At 56.7% G+C, this 20,779-nt stretch overlaps 2 protein-coding genes across 5 annotated transcripts; both read left to right on the top strand.

The window, feature by feature from the left end:
• The first annotated feature begins 584 nt into the window (after window positions 1-584).
• LOC125333132 (thymosin beta-15A homolog) lies at window positions 585-2,094 on the top strand. Its single transcript, XM_048318798.1, has 3 exons — window positions 585-718; window positions 1,046-1,150; window positions 1,595-2,094. Exons 2-3 carry the CDS (start codon window positions 1,051-1,053, stop codon window positions 1,630-1,632), a joined length of 138 nt encoding a protein of 45 aa, XP_048174755.1. The 5' UTR covers window positions 585-718; window positions 1,046-1,050; the 3' UTR covers window positions 1,633-2,094.
• Window positions 2,095-11,781: 9,687 nt separating this feature from the next.
• On the top strand, window positions 11,782-17,467 carry RAB9B (RAB9B, member RAS oncogene family). 4 transcript variants are annotated; one of them, XM_048318794.1, is made up of 3 exons: window positions 11,782-11,827; window positions 13,345-13,397; window positions 14,239-17,467. In XM_048318794.1, exon 3 carries the CDS (start codon window positions 14,274-14,276, stop codon window positions 14,877-14,879), a length of 606 nt encoding a protein of 201 aa, XP_048174751.1. In that variant the 5' UTR covers window positions 11,782-11,827; window positions 13,345-13,397; window positions 14,239-14,273; the 3' UTR covers window positions 14,880-17,467. The 4 variants fall into 4 exon arrangements, with proteins under 4 accessions (XP_048174751.1, XP_048174753.1, XP_048174752.1 ...); XM_048318796.1 differs by having other exon boundaries at window positions 11,809-11,827; window positions 14,192-17,467; XM_048318795.1 differs by lacking the exon at window positions 11,782-11,827 and adding an exon at window positions 11,830-11,847.
• Window positions 17,468-20,779: the final 3,312 nt, after the last annotated feature.

Genomic DNA, 20,779 nt, shown 5'->3' with positions numbered 1-20,779 from the left:
AGCTGGGCACAGTGGCCAAGCACCTCTCACAGGTGTGAGAATAGGGCGCTGGGTTTAGCCCAAGGCTTCCTTTATTCAGGTTCTGCTTCAGCAGCGGGAGCATCCCTGGGCACACACACGGGCCACAGCTGCCTCCGTTGCTGTAGGGAACCTGCTGCTGGCGGGAGGGAGGGTGGGGCTGGGACAGTGGCTTTGGAGTCATCTGGTCTCATGGGAGCCGGCCTGCTGCCCCTCACACCCGGCACCTAGGCGCGTGTGCGCACAGGAGGGGCAGTGGGAACCATGCCCGTATGTGGGGGCAGCAGGAGCTGTGTCCCCGCGCGAGTGACGGGCTGTGCGGCCCCTGCCCGTGTGTGTTGTGAGGAGGTGCGTGACCCGTGTCCCCGGTGCCCCCCTCATTCGGCCTCTCCCTTTCCCGTTGTCCGCTCTCTCCCCGTCTCCCTCACGCCCCTCACGCTCGGTCCCGCTCGCGCCCCCGTCGCGCGGCGCGGCGGCAGCGGCCGCCCCCTGGCGGGCCACGCGCTTCCCGGCAGGCGCGGCGGGCGGACAGCCAATGGGCGCGCGGGCTGGGCGGCGGCCGGGGTATAAAAGGCTCCGCCCCGCGCGGCGCGCGCTCCAGACTCACCTGGACACGCAGGGAGCGGGACCGGCACCGATCGCGCACCGCATCCGCCGCACGCCGCATCCGCACCGCACATCGCACCGCACAGCGCCGCAGGTACGGGCTGGGCCGCGGAGGGGGGGGGGACCCCGCGCAGCGCTGCTGCGAGGAGGAACTCGCCGGGGCGCCCCGGGGTGGGGGCTGCGGGCGCGGCGGGTCCCGGGGGGGACATGGCTGCCTGATGCGGGGAGGGCTCCCCCGGCGTGTGCGGGCACCGGGGAGCCGCTCCGCACGGCTGGCCGGGCCCGGGGAGCGGCGCGGTGCCCGGGGCGGCGGCGCGCCCCGCCCTGCGCTATTGTCCGCGGCGGGGGCCGGGGGGGGGGCCGGGGCCGCCTTTGTCTTCCCGTCCCCATCCTTTGGCTGACTGCGGCGGGGGTCTCGCAGGCAAAATGTGCGACAAACCAGACCTCTCGGAGGTGGAGAAATTCGACAAGAAGAAGCTGAAGAAAACCAACACGGAGGAGAAGAACACGCTGCCCTCCAAGGAGAGTGAGTGCGGGGCCGGGGGCTGGCGGGGCGGGGCGGGGCGGGAGGCACGACCGGCGGGGCAGTGCCCTCGGGGGCCGGTCTCGCCGCCGAGGCATCCGGGGGAGAGGGGCAATTTGGGGCGGCACGGCTGTGGCCCCGAGAAAGCCACGGGCAGAGGTGTGTGCAGCCCGGGGGAGCGGGCATGGGCACTCGGAGAGGGCTGTTGCGCCAAACTGATGCCTCAGGGCATCGCTTTCCTGCGGACGGACGCAGACAGGTGCCCGACTTGCTGCCACGCACGCGTGTGGCTTGCCATTTTCTAACTTGACTGTAAAACCACCCCATTTGGGGTCAAATCACAAAACTGGGCACCAGGGCCTGAGTGAATCCTCTGAAACCTTCTCCGGTGGGTGCTTCCACAAAAGAAAAAGCACTATAGACTAATGGGCCTCTATTCTTTTGCAGCTATTGAGCAGGAGAAGGAATGTGTAAAGTCTTCCTAGAGAGAGATTGCCTGGCAGGAAGAGCGACTACTCAATTATTTTGCTTTGAAATGAATCATGTGGGTTTTTTTAAATTTACATCACGTACATGTATAGAAAACAGCTGTATCACCTAACACACTGTCCCATTTTGCTGGCAGCTTTGGCAGGTGGGGGGACAAAGCGTGGTCCTCTCAGTCCATCAGTAGCCTGACCTGATGCCATCTCTGCTGCCCAGCTGCCTCCTGTGACAGCACTGATCTTGCTCTGATGCAGTGGGGAGATGAGCAAGGGCCGTGGAGGCTTCTGGGGATGGACCCCTTCTGCCTGGGGGAGTGGGGAACCTTTCTGGCCTCACCTCCGGCTTGGGTCTGTCTTGCATATTCTTCACTGACAGTGTTCTGTAGCCTCACTCACAGTTTTTTGTCTTCCTTGGGGGAAAAATGAGAAGTTTATTATAAAATAAAAAATTGTAATGATCTACCTATGGCTCATGGCTTCTTCACTGGCAAAGGTTCTGGCTGTAGCTTGCCTTGGAGGGTGGGGAGGTCTCTGCCTGGTGCTACAGCAGTGCTGGTTGTTCAGCATTGCTCAGAGGGTGATGTGGGATGGTTCCCTGCAGGGTGAATCCAGGTTGGTTTTTGCTTGGGGATCAGTTCCTGGAGGAACTGGGAGCATTGCTGGCGTGACCATGGCCACTGTGCTCCACCACCATTGCGGTTTCTTGGTGTATCTTAAAAGTAGAGGCTAATGTAGTCCTTGCTGCCCGTGTGAAGGCCGAGCCTCCTGCCTTGGTATCCCCTGCCTAAAACCTTGTGGAGCTGAGCTGGTGCCTTGTCAGCATGGCTGGAGGTGCTGGCAGTGGAGATGCTGGCCTGGGTCCTGCTGCTGTGCTGGCCAGGCCAGCTCTGCCCACCCAGTTCTTGGAGCACAGTTCTCCCATCACTGCCTGGCAGTGCCCTTCTGTTCCCCTTGATGGGTTCTAATGCAGTAAATCCCTTGGATACTCTCTGGGGTGATCCCAGTCCTGCCTTGCAGGGGTGGAGATCCCTGGGTCCTGCAGTTGGCCACCAGCACAGTGTGGGTGAGCTCTGACAGTGCCTCCAGGTCTATGCTGAGGCTTCCTGGCTACTGCCAGGATTTCCTCACCTGCACCTGGCCTGCAGGGCCACTGGACAGACCAGGCCACTTATGGAGGAGGTGGAGGCAGATTAGCCAAAACTTGCCAACTAACAGTTTTGGTCAGTGTTCCTAATGAGCCTGGTCAGCTGGGAGCAAACATGGGGCTGTTGTGCCTGTCTGGACATGGTGCCTATCTGCCTGCTGCCTCCACCCACACTGCCTGCCAAGGACTGCAAATAACACTGCCTGTGTGGTTGCCCTTGCCTCCACCCCTTAAAAAGCAGAATTGAAAGAGCTGCAGGTAAGATTTGGTGTTTGTGCACTGTCGGGGCAGTGTGTGGGGTTTTCCGTGGGGTGAGGGCAGTGGGGAGCAAGGCAGAGGCCCAGATGGGGCTGCTGCTATGTTTGGCTGAGCATTGGGAAGCCCAGCGCATGCCAGGGTGGCTGTGCCCCTTCAGCACCCTGATGTCCCCAGGACAGAACCCTATCCTGGATGTGGGAATCTTTTCCCAGTGCCACTTGGCAGGTGGTTTGTCAGGGTGACAATGTGTCCCTGCTCAGGGGTGGTTTTTCTCATGGAGCAGGGGCAGGCAGGTAAAGCCAGCCTGAACCCTTTCTGGATCCCTCAGAGCCTGAGTTGAACCAAGTGAAGCTTTTGGGATGGAAACACAAAGAGGCAGTGCTGATCTCCCCTCCTCAGTGCTGCTTTTGGGGATAGGGAGGTCCCAGTCGCTGCCCAGAGCACCTTGGCTGCTCCTGACACCGCCTCGCTGCCTCTCCCTGCTACGTGCTGCAACGGGCCCCTCTGCCGGCATGGAAAAGCACCAGGGTAAAGCACCAGGGTACTTATCTCTCCCTGAGTCACATGGACGTCTGCAAGGCCACAGCAGGAGTGTCCCCTCCCTGGCATCGCTGTGCTTACAGTAACTTTCCCCTCACCCTGTGCTCTGCGCACAGGCAACAGAGCCTGCCAGGGGTGCTGGGCACCCCAATCCTACAGAGCCAGCTGGTTTGCCAGCCAGGACCAGGGCTCTGGGTTGCTCCACATGGCAGGGTGGCTGGTGCCAGAAGCCGGTGACGCTCCAGCGTTGACCCTGAGTCTGTGGAAGCGGCCCATGGGACCCCCATGCATCCTGGGGAGCTGTAGGGGTGTTGATGCATCTGGGTTTGGGTTGCTTTTTCACTGCAGCCAACCCAAGCATGTAGTGATACAGATTTAGACATGGGGTTAAGTGCTGGCACAGCCAGGTCTGTGCCCCAAGGAAGCCACCCCAGGGGCTGGCAGTCCCAGCCTGGACCCAGGGGCATCAGCTGGAGCTGGGAGCAGCTGCTCAGCAAACACATCTCCATGTGTTTTATGGCCAATGTGGCTGTGTTCACCTAAAATGAGGGCAGTCCAGGCGCTTTTCCCAACCACATTCCTGCCAGAATGGTGCACAGGAAGTACCAGAACAAGTTGCCTAAATGCCCTATCCTCAATGCTGAGGGTAAAGGGTTACCTATTCTGCTAACCAGTGTCCAAAATGTCCCTGTTGCCAGCAGAGTGTGAGCCAGTAAGGGGAGAACCATTACAGAAAAGCTTTTTATATCAACACTTTCTCTCCCCATCCCAGACCTTCCCCTTTTCACCCTGGCACACAGCTGCCAGTGGTGTGGGAGGCCAGGACACGTGCCAGACTGATGTCCTCTAGAAACGTGGTGGCTTCAGCAGCATGGGCTGCCCCAGCAACCACCCACGCACAGAAGATGCTATCCCAGGAGCTGGGCCTTCCGGGCAGGGCTCTATGACCCTTCCCTCGCTGGGTACCAGGTGAGTTACTCATGTCAGCCCCTCTTGGCAATGCCAGGAGAATATAATCCGTGCCTCTCCCATCTGGGGCCCATCCCACTGCTTCTGGGTGGTTTCCTCCCATGCTCAGTGAGATGGTGAGCTGTGGCCTCACTGCAGAGGAGGGAGGAGAAGGCTGAGTCACCATCAGGAGGAATTTGGGAAAATACCTGGTGACCAGCAGCATGAGGTGAATTCAGATCAGGGCTTGTGGCTGGGATGGGTGTCTGCCCCTGCCACTGCTCCATCCCCTCTGACTCAGCAGGAGAGGATTTGGCCCAACACACACATGCGTGGAGGATCATAACAACTCCATTTCTGGCAGGAGGTGCCTGAGTCAGCCTGTACATGGCCCTGCACTGGGCTCCCCTGTGCCCCACTGCTCCCTGCCAGTCTGCGGCACCTTCCTCATGTCCCTCAGCACCATGTTGGTTTGTAGCACCACTCACCCAGGGCAAGGGAGGCTTTTGCACTCTGACAGCCGGGGTTTTCCCTTTGCCTCTCGTCACCCAGCAGCCCTCAGAGCTGTGGAAGAAAGTGGTGAGAGCCAAGAGGTGTCAGCGATCAAGGCCTGTGACAGCCCCTGAGCAGCAGGAAATTGCCAACCTCAACCGGAACCGCAGCTGGTCCAAGCAAACCGCCCTTGGAAGGTGTGTGTTTGGCACCAGAGCTAACAGGATAAGGTGAAGCCAGGCTGCACAGACAGGTGGATGCTGCAGCTCCCCAGTGGGTGGATCCTGCCTACCCCCACCTCCCCGCATCCCTGGGGAAAACACATCACCACCTCTATGTCGCTTGGGTTGGCCTTTCCATGCCAGGTCTCTGCTGCCTGCATGGACACATTGCCAAGCACAGAGCTCAAACCATCCGATGGTGGCAGGGGTTGAGAGGGGAAGCAAGGGGCAGCAAGCATGAGCTGCCAGGGGAAAACCTCTGTTGGGAGTGCTTGGGGAGGATCTGTGCATGCGTGCATGGGGATAGTTAAAGAGGAAACCATGTGGCTGTAAAAGAGGAAAGCAGAAGGGAAGGAGCAATAGTGGGGAAATGAAAGTGTTGTATGGCTTAGTGACCACGGTCCTTTGGCAAAGGAGTTGATAGTAGGCCACCATGATGTGCAAGAGTTGTGTGATGGGGCCACTTGGTGACACAGGGGAAGGATGGATAGACAAACTGTCCCCATCCTGTGGTGGGGAGCAGCACTGTGCTGGAGAACCCCCATGGCCATGGGGAGGGAAAGCCACCATCCCTGACCAGTGGGTGCAAAGGCACCCACACAGCAAGCCAGGAACCTTTGGACACCTGCACTGGCAAACTGACCTGTGGGCTGCACCCACTCAGCACAACCCAACACCTTCTCCAGCAGCGCAAAAGTTATTGCTGCTCTTGAAATAACGCCCTGGAGGTCAGGTTTACCAGCAGGAGCTTATTCATCCCCTGCCAGCGAGGGCTCAGCATGAGTAGTGATGAACTGGGAGCACGCAGAGCTTCCTGCTCCCGCCAGCACCTGGCTCTAAACAAAGCCGGGAAGTCACGCACTGAGCCCCCCTGCAGCCCCGCGCTGCCCGCATTTGCCGGGGCTGTCGCGGGCTCGAGGCGCAGGTGGCAGCAGCCTGGCTGCGTGCCTTGGCCGGGCGACCTGCGCGCTGCCGGCGCCGCGGATGCCGAGCCCAGCGGGGGCTCCCAGCCCGCTCCTGACCGCGGCCGGAACTCAGAGCTCACTTCGGGCCTCCCCCCCGGTTGCATTCTGCAGATTCCCGCGGGCCCGAGGGGCCGTGCCCGGGGCTGCGGCAGCATGTGCTCCTGCGGGAACGCGGCTCCGGTGTCTGCGGCAGCGCCCGCACTTGCACCCGAGCCGGGGCAGCTGACGGAGCAGAGGAGCGCTTTATTTTAGGAAGCAGCTGGCTCACACAGGAGACATTGTTTATCATCTTTCTTGCCTCTGGTGTTTTATTACAAAGGATTATGGCATGAAAAGCCATTTTGTTCCCCTGTTCCCAATGCATAGCCCCCTCTCCCCGATTTATTCCTCTCCACAGGCAACAGCTGGGGTATGACATCCCAGGAAGTGTGTGGGGGGGGGGGAATAAGGTGGGGGCTCGAATCCATGGCAGTGATGGCAGCAGGGATGTACCCAGTGCCCCAGTCATAGCACAGCTGGCAGGAGTTTGCCGGGGGTGCCTGAGACTGCTCATGCACCTTCATGATGTGAGGGGTGGAAAAACAAAATCAAAGCCTTTCCTCGGTGGGTGTCACCTGTAAGACAATGTCGGACACTGCTGTCCCCAAGCCTGTGTGCCCCACTGCCCGTGCTGCTGGCATCCTGCAGCCCCAAACCTGCTTGGATGAACGTGTATGGGAGTGTCCTGCTCCCCACGGGGAACCTGGGGCCAGGCTGGGCACAGCATGGTGCAGGGTGCAAGGTGGGCACAGTGGGTGGGAGGCAGGGTACAAATTGGGAGGTCAGCTTGGGAACATGATCCTTTGCCACTCCCCCCAGCATCACCATCAGGCAGGGTAGAGGCACCTCCAGAGCCACAGCAGGAGCAGCTTCTCGCTGTCCCTCTGACCAGACGCTTTCCTTGCCAAGTGACAGCCAGGGTACCATGTGCCCCCTGTCCCCTTCCTCTGTCCTTGCTGCCGTGTGCCTTTCCTGTGGGTCCCAGAGCAGAGTCCGTGGCAGCACAGGCTGAACTCCCCTCCCCCCGGCTGCAAGCCAGTGCCTGACAGACTCCTCTGTGGTTTTCCAGGAACCAGCTCCGGAGCTATGGGCAGCAGATAAGCATGTTGCAACAGATGCCTTGTGCTGTCTCCAGAAGGCCCATCCTGTCTGTGCACCTACGTCAGGGCAGAACTATGTCTGGTGCTGCCTCCTACGGTGCTACCTGCTCTGTCACCTTGTCATTTAACATGTCCCTAAAAACCAGCCAAGGGGTTCTGGGGAAGAGCTGGGGATGGGCAGGGAGGTGAGGGCAGTGGTGTGTGGCTCAGCCACTGCCAGGTCTGTGGTTGCACTGAGGCTGGGACAAGCCCCTGCCTGCAGTGCTGTGTCTGAGAGGCAGCTCCACAGCCCAGGCATGTCCCCCTCCCTGCTGCCTCAGACCTGCTCACAAAAAACAACCCAGGCCACTTCTTTAGGGCAGGTTGAGCTGTGTGGGGTAGAGGAGGATGAATGATGGGGTCTTCCCCAGCTTTGCTCCAGCTATGGAGCTCCTTCCTAGGGAGGTAAATGGATGATGGGGTACCTGGCAATCACTGCTCAGAGCTGTAGGCTCAGGGCAAGTGGGGGTGGCCGAGGCTACGGGTGCCAGGACTGCTCAGGAGGTTCCTGTGCTGGAAAGTGCTTCAGAGCAGATGCCATGGGCTGGAGCTGCTGCCGGGTACACGCCTTGGAGAAGCAGCTGCAGAGCCATGCACCGGGGCTGGAACAAAGGCAGAGGCCCAAGCCCCAGCTGCAGCATGGGACGTGTGATGAATTAATCGGGGCATGTGCTGGCAGCATTGTGTGACCACAGGCTGGCAGGGGGTCGAAGCTGGATCAGAGCTCCTCACCTTGGCACCAGCTTCCTGTTGTTTGCCATAACTTCCAGAGCTGGCAGTGAGAGCCAAGCAGCCGCACACATGCTGCAGCCTCTCTGGGCAGGGATGCAGCTGAGCCAGAGGAGTTAAACCTCTCATGCTGAAGGAGCCCTGCACCGTGCAGAGTCCCTGCCCTGCTGCCCCAGTGCAGCTCCCGCAGCCCTGGTACTGCTCACCCAGCACATGGCTCCTGGGCCATGTCCCCATCTCCAAACAAATCTCCCTGGTGCCCAGAACCCACAGGCAAGGTCCCATCCTGCCCAACAGTGCTGCTCTCAGCGGGTTCCCACCAGCACAAGGTCATGTCTAGATAAGCCCGTTCCTTAACTTGTGCTAAGTGTGCTTTAGTCATAGTAGTTACTAAGTAGGCAGTTCCTGTTGGGTCACAGTGTTTGTTGGCTGCATTTCTTATCTCTTTACTTTGCTGGGCTTTGGGAACATGCTGGTACAAACCATAGCTCTGTGCTTTGCCCAGGCGCTGCTGGCCTTGCTCCGCTGGGGGAGCTGCCTTGTGGAGAGGATCAGGGAATACATCTCCCTCTGCTTACCCAGGACTGATGTGGGTGGCATTACTGTGCAGGCTCATGAGGTCCCTGCTCACCCTTACATGGGCTGTTTAAAACTACTAATTAACAACCGGGTGTTTGTGGCAGCAATTTACAGTCTCTGCAGGAAGCTCCTCTCAAGCGTGAGGGCAAGATATCTATCCAGGGAAGATCTTGTGAACTACCCAGGAAAGTGGACCAGCACAGGTGAAGGTATCCAGCACCTGAGAGAATTAAGTGGTGCTGGAGGTCATCTACAGTGATCTGGACAATGATGACATCACCAAAGATCCAGAGGGTGTCCTGTGCACACCGACTGTGTGGAGGAAGGTGATTCAGAGTGCCCCAGTGTCATTCTGACAGCTTGGCAGCAACATATTGTCCAGATATGAAAACACCATCTGTGAAGAACACATCATCTTCGCTCCAGAACTTTGAAGAAATATCTGTCCTTCCTCATCCCTAGAAGCCAGTGCCTTGGCTGTCAGGGCCACCCCGACAAGTCAGTCCCCTCCTGCCCTGGTCAGAGGGAGAGTGAGCCCCAGGTGCATGTGGTGCACTCTGGTTCCTCTTGGCTGACCACGGGAGCACAACAAGCAGTGGGATGGTGAACCCAGCTTTAAGCTGGAAGCCCATGTATGAGACATGAGAGGGAAGAGAGCTGTTAAGAGGAAGAAATCTCAAGGAAGCTGCCAATGTAATTGCTGTAGAGACACAAGAAGGCAACCATCTTTCAGAGCAACTACTATGAATGCTTAAGCCCTACTTCCCAGAAAGCAGCTGAACATCACCTGCTGATGAGAAGTAGAGAATAAATCCTTTCCTTAGCTTCTGCATGCAGCTTTTGCTTTATTAATCTGCCTTTATATTGACCCACAAGTTTTTTCCATGTTACTTTCTCCCTGCCATATCCTGCTGAGAAGGAGAATGATAGAGCAGCTTGGTGGATACCTGGTGTCCACCACAGATGCCAAACAGGTTGTTGTCCAGCTCAGCAAGACAACCAGACTGCACAGCCACTGGTAGCCAAACTAGACCAGGCATATCCCTGCTCAGGTGGGCAAGCAACTCCAACAGCTGCCAGCACCCATGGATTACCCTGGAGGTACATGGGGGCCCCTCCACCATGAGCACGGTCAGCTGGGGTCACTGGCCATGTGGTGTCTTTGGCTGAGCTGCAGGGACGTGCTGCCCTCCCTAAACCCTGCAGGCAGCATCCCCTGAGGATTAGGTGTCTGCCAGGCCTGACAAGGGCGGTGCAGGAAGGCAGAGCATGGCACAGTGCTGCAGCAGAGCACCATGCCCCTGTTGCCTTGGCAGGATCTGACGTGGTGGCTCTTTCTTGTTCAGGATCAGGGCTCACCCCTTACATGCTAAATCAGATCTCTAATCAATAAATACTGGCGTATAACAGGATTGAATGGTTGCCAGGCAAAGGGAACTTGGCAGGGGCAAGAGTGCCATGCTCAGAGGCTTGCTCCAGCAATGCACGGTCCTGACAGACCTGCCGTGGGGACCTAGACTGGTTTGGAGGGATCTCCCAGCGGATGGTGCTGGCTGGGTCTGCTACTGGTACCAGCAGCAATCCTGAGCTTCTGCCCTGGCGCTGCTGTTTTCAATGGTGCCCCAAATGCAAACCCCCAGAGCTCCCCCATTTTCCCCAGGCTCCCCTGGTCCCCGACTGCCAACACCCTCGACCTTGGGCCCTTGTGCTGCCCACCCCCTCCTCACCCCCCTAGGCTTCCCTTGTTCCCCATCTCTTCTGACAGATCACCGAGGTCGGTATTAATATAATCCCTGGCTTAATTTAAATCCTCCTCCCATCTCATGCTTTTCCAGGGGGAGAAGGAAATTGGTGCACTTTTGTGGCACCCACTCAGCCCTGGAGCTGATGCAGGATCCAGAGGGCCACAAGCCGTCCATGCAAAAGGTCCCTGCTGTTCCCCCCACCCCAGGGAAGGTGTCCAGGGCATGTTGCAGCCTCAGTGGGATGTGTCCCCAATTTTCAAAGGTGTATCTTAGTGAGCACCAGGCACTAATAGGAAGAAGAGTTGATGATGCCAACCATAGGGGAACACACAAGTGCCTCCTGCTCCCCAAAACCCCTCTGCAGCCATCTGGGGGTCTGGTTTCCCCCTCCCTCTGCCCTCACTGTCTGGGCGAGGCCGGCATGACCTTGCCACTATTTTCCCCTTCAACTCTCTGTAATGTTCGTATTAGCCGTTCTTCCCCAGAAACCTCCTTAAAGATATTCTTGATCCTGAGCCCGTGGGCTACTGTGAGGGTAGGGGAGTCTTGCTCTTTCGGGCAGCTGTCACTGAAGTGACAAAGTGGGGACGGGGAGACTATGAGAGGAGTGACAGGGGCAGGCAGCGAGGGGGCACAGGGGGGACTGTGAGGGGAGTGACAGCGAAGGGCGGTGACGGGCTGCGGTGCGACATGGGCGACTGTGAGGAGACGAGAGATCGGGGAGTGACAGGGCCTGGCACTGAGGGGGCTGCGGGGGGCAGGGGACATGCGGGAACTGTGAGGGGAGTGCAGAGGGGACTGTGAGGAGAGTGACAGAGGGGACTGTGAGGGGGCACAGGTGGGACTGTGAGGAGAGTGACAGAGGGGACTGTGAGGGGGCACAGGCGGGACTGGGAGGAGAGTGACAGAGGGGACTGTGAGGGGAGTGCCGGGGACGAGCAGTGCAGGGCTGCAGGGCACAGTGGGGACACGCAGCGAGTGTGGAGGGGAGTGACGGGGGGTACTGTGGGGGGCTGCGGGGCGACATGCCGGACTGTTTGGGGGAACGACAGGGCGGGCAGTGAGGGGCTTCGGAGCACAGGGGGACACTGAGGGAACGGGATCTCGAGGACAGCGAGGGGGCACAGGTGGGACTGCGAGGAGGGAGTGTGAGGGGGCTGAGGAGGCACAGTGGGAACACGCGGGACCGACAGCAGGAACGAGGGCCCGGCGGGGCGAGTGACGAGTGACGGCGGGACCGTGAGGGGCTGCGGGGCGGGTCCTGCCGGCCGAGGGCGGGCCCTGCCGGCCGGCCGGCGGGAGGCGCGTGCGCGGCGCAGGCGCGGGGCTGAGCGGCACCTGCGCCCCGCGGGTCGGGCGGCGGCGGCGGCAGCGGCCGGAGGGCGGTGAGGGCGAGGTGAGGGCGGTGCGGGCGAGGTAAGGGCGGGCCCGGCGCCGCCGCCCCCGGCCCGGGCTCCCGCAGAGGGGGGGGCTGAAGAGCCGCCCCTTGGCCCCGGCTCCTGGCGAGGGGCCCCTCGCGGGTGCCGCTCCTCGGGTGCGGGCACCTCCTTGGCAGCTCCCGTGGGGCGAGAGGGGACCTGCCGGAGGGTCTCGCCTCCGCCGAATCGGGGCCTGGGGAGCGGGGGGGAGTCGGGCCCGGCGTGCCCACCCCTCTGTTGGTACCTGCACACAGGTGCTGGCGCCCTGCGAGAGCGGGTCGGCCCTGCTGCGGTGGGGTTCAGCCTCCGGAACAGCTCGCAACGGGGCCAGCGGTATCACGGCTGTGTCACGGCTGCCGACAGCGTGCTGACCTGCAGGCCCTGGAGCAGCCCGATGTAACCTATTAGTAATTTTTTAAACGAATCACTTGCTAACTGACCATTTCTAAACAGAAACTCTGCTCGGGGCTGATGGCCTGTGCCAGGAGGGGCTTTGGTGACAGCGACTGTCTTAAACATCCCTAAGGAAGGTTTGGGAAAGGAACAAGGGTATTGAACAGCTCTCCTGCTCACGGGGCAAGAGTTCCCTTGAGCCATGGGCCATGGGCACCTGTGCTGCAGTTCCTGTTTGTCTCTTCTGACATTTGCATTTTGGTCTTTTCTTTAGAACTACTGGGTCACACACTGCTCCTCAAATAGCCCATCAGGTTAGCTCAGCTGTGCTTGGTTTGAGGCGTTTCTGTCCAGGGAAGTGAAATTTGTGAGCCTTTTGTGCACAAAGTGCAGAAACTCACTTAAAGGAGAAGTTTCTGCTTTTGGCTTTGCTATAAGCTCTGTTTGAAAGGGCTGCAAAAAGAGCAGAATCAAGATTGAACAGGGCCCCTCGAGGTTAAGGCAGACAGCAGGGTTTGGCCTGGAAGGAGTAGGAGTGCTGATCTGAGCAGTGCCACAAAATCCTGCTTCAATGGGTTGGAGATGTCATCACCAAGCAGCACTACTCATCCACACCCTTCCCAGGAATGTTGGTAGCAGGTGTAAGCAAGCTCCATCTCTTCATACCAGGCTCTTGCCAGCTGGCTTACACTCCTGATTAGCAGATTCAGGTGCATGTTCAATCCTCAAATCAGATTCCAGGGTGTGAGTAGGCAGGACAAGCAGATCACAGTTGTTACCATCCCCTGGATTGAGGGGAGGCACAGGGTGCACATCCTGTGCACTCGTGTCAGAGCTCCTTCGCTTTGTTCTGTTCTTATCTGGGGTTCAGCATGCACATTGTACTGCCTCTGCCCTGGCCAGAAATGGGCTGTGTTCCATTTCACTCAGGGCAAGGGAAACTCCTCAGTGCTTTGTTCTTGCTGTTTTACTCCAGCTATCAGTACTGCGTGTGCAGGTTCCTAGAGCTCTGCTGTTGTCCTTCCATCCTGGATCCACATCACAAACTGAAAGACAACGAGGGCAGCTCTGGTAACCTTGATGACTGATGTTTGTTTTTTAGTGACTGTTACACTGGAGGAAGGTGTTCCCTGGACAGTCCTGGAGACAGAGCAGGTACAGTACAACAGCCAAACAAACACCTTATTCCATGTCAGGCCTTTACCTTTGCCTGCAGAGTGTCCCTGGGAGGGGTAGGATGCATCAGCACTTGGCCTTGAGGGTGCTGACTAAGAAACCTGTGGTGTCTGGGTTCTTGCAATGTGAACTTGCAGCTGAGCCCAAGCAAACGGGGCTGTGACAGGCATTGCCAGCGAAGAGCAGCTGGGTGCCTGGGAAACCCCTTCTGTGCCATGGAGATCACGTGCAGCTCCGCTGGCAAGGTGAGTCAGCATCCTCGGGGTGATTAAGAACTGGCTTGACAAATGACTTGTATCGATATTAGACCTGCACATCTATTATATCCTTTCAGTAGAGCAAGTCAGAGGGGAGAAATTATTTAGCTGGTGATGATACAGTGGAAAGGAAGGCCTGGTGGCAGTGATTTTGCTGTTTCTGTGATAGCCTCAGGATGCAGGCCCGGAGAGATGTTTAAGTAGTGATGATGTATTTGGAAAAACTGAGCAAGCTTTCTGATACAAGAGTTTTCACCACAAGTGGTGTAATTGATACTAAACTCTCAACAGTTGTTTTCACCTTGCACTTAAAAGGGGTCACCTGCTGTATCCATTTTGGACCTGGTGGAGGACTTGAGTGCCTGAAAGCTTGTCCAGTTCCTGGTTCTAAACTCTCTAGTAAGAGAGATTAGGATAATAAGATCTCTCTAAAAAGAGATATCACCTCCTATATACGAAACTTCAGAAATGGGGATGGAAACACCATATTCTGTTCTTCTGTGTGTCTTTCTGCAGAACCCACAAGTCAAATGGCTGTTTTGTGCTATTTCTGAACCCTGCAGATTGCCTTGCTACCCCGCCCCTCCGTCCTGCTGCGATGAGTGGGAAGTCCTTGCTCCTAAAGGTCATTCTCCTCGGAGATGGTGGAGTTGGGAAGAGCTCCCTCATGAATCGGTACGTCACCAACAAGTTTGACTCGCAGGCGTTCCACACGATTGGGGTGGAGTTCTTGAACCGAGACCTGGAGGTGGACGGGCGTTTTGTGACCCTCCAGATTTGGGACACTGCGGGACAGGAGAGGTTCAAGAGCCTGCGGACCCCCTTTTACCGGGGAGCAGACTGCTGCCTGCTGACCTTCAGCGTGGATGACCGGCAGAGCTTTGAGAACCTCAGTAACTGGCAGAAGGAGTTTATCTATTACGCTGATGTGAAGGACCCTGAACACTTCCCATTCGTAGTCCTGGGCAACAAGATAGACAAACTGGAGAGACAGGTGAGCACAGAGGAGGCCCGGGCCTGGTGCATGGAAAACGGTAACTATCCGTACCTGGAGACTAGTGCCAAGGATGACACCAATGTGACAGTGGCTTTTGAGGAAGCCGTGAGACAGGTGCTGGCGGTGGAGGAGCAGCTGGAGCACTGCATGCTGGGCCACACCGTTGACCTGCACTCCAGCTCCAAATCGGGGTCTTCCTGTTGTTGAGAGTGGCTTCTGCTTCAGGAACTCTCGAGCCAGCGGCTGGATTGGAACACACCTGGGCAGCCCTGGGGCACTCTTAGGAGAGTGGCCACAAGGACAAGAGGTGGTTTGCTCACTGGGGAGCTGCAGCCTCACCATCTGAATCCTGCCTGGAGTTTTCAGGCACAGAGCATGTATCTGCAGGAGGGAGCTGTTAACAGAGCATGTGAGCATAGTCTTGCTTCCATCTCTGTTTTAGCAGGTTTGAAGGGCTGGGTTAAAGTCCTTTAAATTCACTAAAGACAATAGGGATTTGTTCTGTACCAAGAACTGCCTGCAGAGCAAAGCTGAGAGCATCCTAGACACTGAAGTATTTTAGTCCTGAATTAAAAAAATACTAGACCCACTCATGACCATACTGCCAAAGGAAATCCCACTCAGCATACTGAACAAAACCTGTTGTAAAGACTCTGGCCCATATGACTGTGAGAAACACACATCCCAGCCACTCCAATATTTGGCTATCTGTTGTTTGGGATAAGTGCATTGTGTCCTGAGGCTGAATTGTGATGAGAATTGTTAGAGCTCTGACCTGAAGCAACATATGAAGGAGAGATGGGCCTGTGTTCAAATGTGACAGCATTGTTTGTTCATAGCTGCCTATTTCTGGTCTGTTTTTCCTCACCTCTGACTTTGTCTTGTGTGAGTGTTATTTTTTGGAGAGACTGTGTGCTTGTTGTTTAATACATGTTTCCTTGTGTCTTGTGGAGGCTCAGCCTTGAAGCCCTCTGTGAAAAACACTGATGTGGACACTCACTGGGTCATGTCAAAGGATTACTCAGGAGATCTGGAGTGTGAAACTTCAGCTGGTTTCTGTCACAAGTAATCACTGTGTTCAGGTGATGTGCTCTAGCAGACCAGATGGCGGGTGGGTGGGCTGTCTCCTAGGTGTGCAGGTGGTTGGGGGACTCCTGTGTGGTCAGCTGTTAAGCCCACTTGCTGTCTGGCAGTGGTGGCCACTGTGCCTCGTTAACTGGCAGATCCATGCCTTCAGTGTCTCTGGCATGGGAATGCTGCAGCATGGCACCATTCACCTGTTGTGTCAGGCACAGGTCTGCTGAACACAGTTAACCCATGCCATTGGCCTGGCCCTTGATCCCTTGTGGGAAATCCAGGATGTTTTATCTGTAATTCCTATGAGAGACTGGTCATGAGTGTCTGCTCCGTTAGCTGACTGCTGTGTTCAGTCCAGCGGGGAGAAAGCTGCACCACTTCCTCTGTTCAAGATGGCTGAAAAATAGGCATGGGGGCCCCAAGGAACCTTCTAGAAGGGATGCCAGGCTTTGCTCCCATCTCCTGCTCCCTGCTAGGTGTTAGTCCCAGGCTGTCTGTGTAGCAGGGATGAGTTTGCTGACTGCTGTCTTTGCCATTCAAACCTCGTGCCGTGCAAGCATTTGCCCACAGGCACGTAGGAGCCTGCCCCGAGCACGTATCCACTGGCTGCCGGGTGTGATTCCCACTGTGATCAGCTGCTGGATGGTAAATCTTGTAGCTCAAATCAAGCAGCCCTCCATTAAGCTGTGCTTTAGAGCAGGGCAGTCTCTGCAGCTTGTCTCCATCACAGCACAGTCTCTGAGCATGCGGAGCATGAACATTCCCCCATTTCCTCTGGGGTAATCCAGGGAGATCTTGTCCTCTGCAGGGCAACTGTGTGTGGAAGGCACTGGAGTATTAATGCTTTAGAGGGGTCTGATTTCCAAACAGGCCTGAACAGTTGTATTCATGGGGAGTGAATGCTATCCAGGCAGCTCTTGCAGCCTCTGGAAAAACAGGTCCCTTAAGGTTCTGCCTCTGTAGGTGCAAGATTTTACAGGATGTTATTGTTCCTGTTTATTTACCTGGCTGACCTCCCGAGGCCTCTAGATTTTTCTTCTTTAACACTGCTTGATATTTCCTTCAAGGTCCCAGGCTCTGTGACCTGTGTTTCCAGTTTCCATCACTGAACAGCCTCATTCCTAGAGCTGGTTTGCACATGGGCTCGGGGTCAGAACACACTCAAGCCCTCGTGTGCTGGCTGGCCCTGCCAGGGAGCCTGCTGAGGGAGCTCCCTGCAGGTGAAACTGCCACTTCCCCATGGATCTCCTGGGATCTGTGTGAGGACTGGCACATCCTGTGGAAGAGGGCAGAGATTCAGCATGCCACGGTGCAGGAGGCACATGTGCAGCTGTTTGCAGTACACTGTGCATGTCAATGCTGGTAGCTAAAGCTCAAGAGCCTCGTTGTGCACGTGTTATACAGCACCTTTTTATTTCTAACAGACATTGTATTGTTGACTTTTTTAATATTAAAGCCCCCTATTATATTAGGCTTACATGGCTTTTTAAAAAAGGTATAGTATAATATATTTCAGTTGTTAAATTTATTTTAAATGAAACGCACAATTCCCAAAGAAGCCAGGATTTTGAACTCTGTTGGAAGTTTGGTGCCAACAGCCATCCCTTCCTTGTGTCCACTCGTGCTGCTGCGGTTGTTGCTATTGCTACAGAACTGGAATTGTAAAACCAAGATTCTACCTTTATTTAAACAAATAAAACATGGATGTATTCAAGTGAGTTTGGGAAGTGGCTGCCTTCATGGTTTATCAATGTTCCAGTCAGCTTTTTTTCTTCTGAGGACTGGTTAGTTACAGCATCTGGTGGAGAGGAGTCACTAAGGGATCAGAGGGATTGATTATTCCTTTGTGTACCTACCTGGACCAGGAGCTGAAGGATCAGAACTCAGCAGCTGAATCCAGTGACCAGTTTTGTCTTTTCAAGAGTATCAGAAAACAGTTTCCAAACAGAAATATTGCACATTGCTTCCTTCTGTCACTACAGCTTGAATTCCCAGCCTGGGTTCTCAGCAGCAAGTCCGGTACTTTCCTGTGAATTCTTCCGGTGATCTTGGAACTGGTTCCTCAGGCTCCAGGGGGTTTTAACCAGGCATGAGTTCCATAGGATGCTGAGAAGGAAATCAGCATATGGGAGCTGTTCTGTTTTGCTGTCCTGCCAGGATGGCTGCTTATTTTGGGAGGCTTTCTCTGTGTTTGCAGAGCCTGTGCCTGCTGTTTCTTTTGGCAGAACGTTTTAGTTTATTTTCCTCCCAGGTCTGTTTGCCCTATCCATGATTCCAGGAGGCAGTTTAGAGTCCAAAGTCCTTGGAAACCGTGCATTTTAAATGTGGGCTGGAATATCTGGGGTCCTCCAACATCTTACTTCAGCCGTTTCAAAAGGCAGCTGAAATCACACAGTCATCACGGCCTGGCGGGAGATGGCTCTGGCCTTGGAGCGTTGCAGGGTTTGAGGTTGAGCAGAAAGAATAATGAGTTAAAAAATGCTTTTTTAGGAGCCTCTGAACCCTACTCCAGACTCCAGTTCCATACAGGGGCTTGGGGGCAGCTCTGACACTGGGGCACTGGCATGTTGTGCTCTGGACTGAGGAACACTCCGCACTGCCCAGGTGGGAGGTGATTGCAGCTTCCTCCGTGGTTGTTTGAAGGCCACAGGTGAGTCAGAGTCCCTTGACAGGGAGATTGGGCTAATCTGTGAAACGGTGGATAACCTGCTGAGGTGATTGCTCCTGCAAAAGCAATCAGAAATGGACACAGATATCCCCTGGCCCCAGTGCTAGCCTGGCTGGTGCAGCAGCTCTTTCCTCGTGGCTTCATGGAGTCCTTTGGGGGCTGCTGCTCGTGGCCACGTGCAGGTACAGGACTCCTGGAACAGGTTGCTTGGAGAAGCTGTGGATGCCCCATCCCTGGAAGTGTTCAGGTCCAGGCTGAATGGAGCTCTCAGCAACCTGGTCTAGTGGAAGCTGTCCCTGCTCATGGCAGGGGGCTGGACCTGGATGATTGTTAAGGTCCCTTTGAACCCAGGCCGTTCTATAATTCTGTGACTTTCCAGTTGCTATTCCCTCCTCCTCTTCACACATCCTCCTGGCAGAACTGGACTGTGCAGAGATGGAGAGAAAGCAGCTGGCTGCCTGATGGGGTGCAGGTGAGGACTTTAGCCAGGTCAGGTGGGTGCTAGTACCGTGCCCTGGCCCTGGCAGGCAGCGCTGCTTGCCGGGCATGGCTTATCCAAAACATAGCTCTGTACTAGCCACTGTGAAGAAAATGAGCTCTACCCCAGCTGAAACCAGCACGTCATCCTACCCAGCCTTTCCAGGGCTGAGTCCGAATCCGTACTAAGAGAAGTGAGACTTTGGTGGTGTTTCTCGTGTGTCCCGGTGGGCTCTCTGAGTTCCGGAGGCTCGGGGAAGGAGCACCGTCAGCCGCAGGGACGGGGACCGGGGCTGCGGGGGGAACCGGGGCTCGCTTGCCTCGCTACCCGAGGAGCCGGCGCTGCGTCCGACGGCCGCGGGGAGGAGCCGCAGCACCGGGGATGCGGAGGCGGCCGGGAGCAGCATCAGCCCGGCGGCCCTTCGCCCTTGCTGGGGAACCGTGGTCATCACCAACGCCCTTGGGTGCCGCCACCCTCTCCTCTCTCTTTTGCTCTCCCCAAGGCACACAGGGCCGTCTCCCGGGGCGGCAGGGCACGGGATGGAGGGATGGGAGTCGCCTTCTTGCCAGCAAGCCAGTCCATGGGACTTGCTCCAGGGTGCCTTTCTCTGGTCCAGCCTTTGTGGGAGCAAAGTACAGCCGCATTTTAGCTGCTAGACAAGGGAAAACAGTTGATTGCGACGGCTCCCCTGCTCGGAGCTCTCCTGATGGGCCAGTTTACAGAGATGCGGTTTGGTACGAGGCTGAGCTTATTCCCTGTCTTTTCTCAGCCAGTTCCTGGAGGGCGCTGGGTGCCCAGGAAAGGAGATGTGGGGGCAGGTCCCATGTCCCCAGCTGGGGTGACAGCGGGACGCGGCCAAGGGCACACCTGATGAGGCTACATGTGTCCTTTGGCCCTCGGACTTGCCCGGCACCCTGGCCTTGCTGGCTGCTCTCACACACCACCTTGCACTTGCTGTCCCCAGCCCTCACCCCGGCCGGGGGGGCACCAGTCTCTGCCAGGGGAAAGAGATGGTGTTTTGTTCCCCAGCTCGCTGCTGCCCAGCGGCCGATTGTGCACACACAGGACCCTTTCAGCATGGGGAGAGGAGGGTGATGGCATCTGGGAACGCAGGGAACAAAAGGCCCTTTTGATGCTGGCTGCAGCCCCAGGGGTTTCTGTCAGCCAGGGCAAGGCCGAGCTGTGCCACTGAGCTGGGGCAGCAGCAGTGCATGAGCTAAACCTCCCCTGGCCATTGTGCATGGGCAGCTTTGCTGCCTGTTTGGAGGGGGCTGAAGCCAGGGAAGAGAGGGGGCAGTGGGATTTGGGCTAGACTCCCATTTAGGAAGAGCAGTGATGGTTCCACCCTGCCACTCCTGGGCATGTGGCTGTGCCTGAAATCTGCTAACAGCAGAGTAGGGCTGGGAGCATCCCTCTGTGGCCTCACTCCCTGGAGGCCCCCAAGCACAGCAACTGGGGAGATTTCCAAGAGAAACAACATTTGAATCAATAATTTTTGAGCAGCTGCTGTGGAAAGATGCACCTAAGGGTTTCTGGGGCAGAAAGGCAGCAGCTGATGCCCTCCATGCACACTGTTAACGATCCTGCAGCAAATGGCACGTGGCCACCACAGAGCCACAGACAGGACATGTAGGGCTCTGGGACAGTCCAGCATGCCCGTGTGCTTAAGCAAGACCGTCCTTTTCCACACAGGGCTCTCTGCAAGAAAAAGAATCACCCACCCTGCATGGCTCTGGACGTGTTCATCCCACACATGCTGCCTAGTGCCAGCCAGCTTGGCTTGAGCTGTCCTGTTAGTTTTGTTGTGGTTTTGTTGTGCTACATGAGGAGACATAGCAGAGGCTGTCACCACGTGGGCTGAGTGTTAAAGGGCAGCAGCACCAC

Source organism: Corvus hawaiiensis, chromosome 14, assembly GCF_020740725.1.
Source record: "Corvus hawaiiensis isolate bCorHaw1 chromosome 14, bCorHaw1.pri.cur, whole genome shotgun sequence".
In the NCBI taxonomy this organism is placed as follows: Eukaryota; Metazoa; Chordata; class Aves; order Passeriformes; family Corvidae; genus Corvus; species Corvus hawaiiensis.
This window is presented reverse-complemented; position numbering and strand designations above follow the sequence as displayed.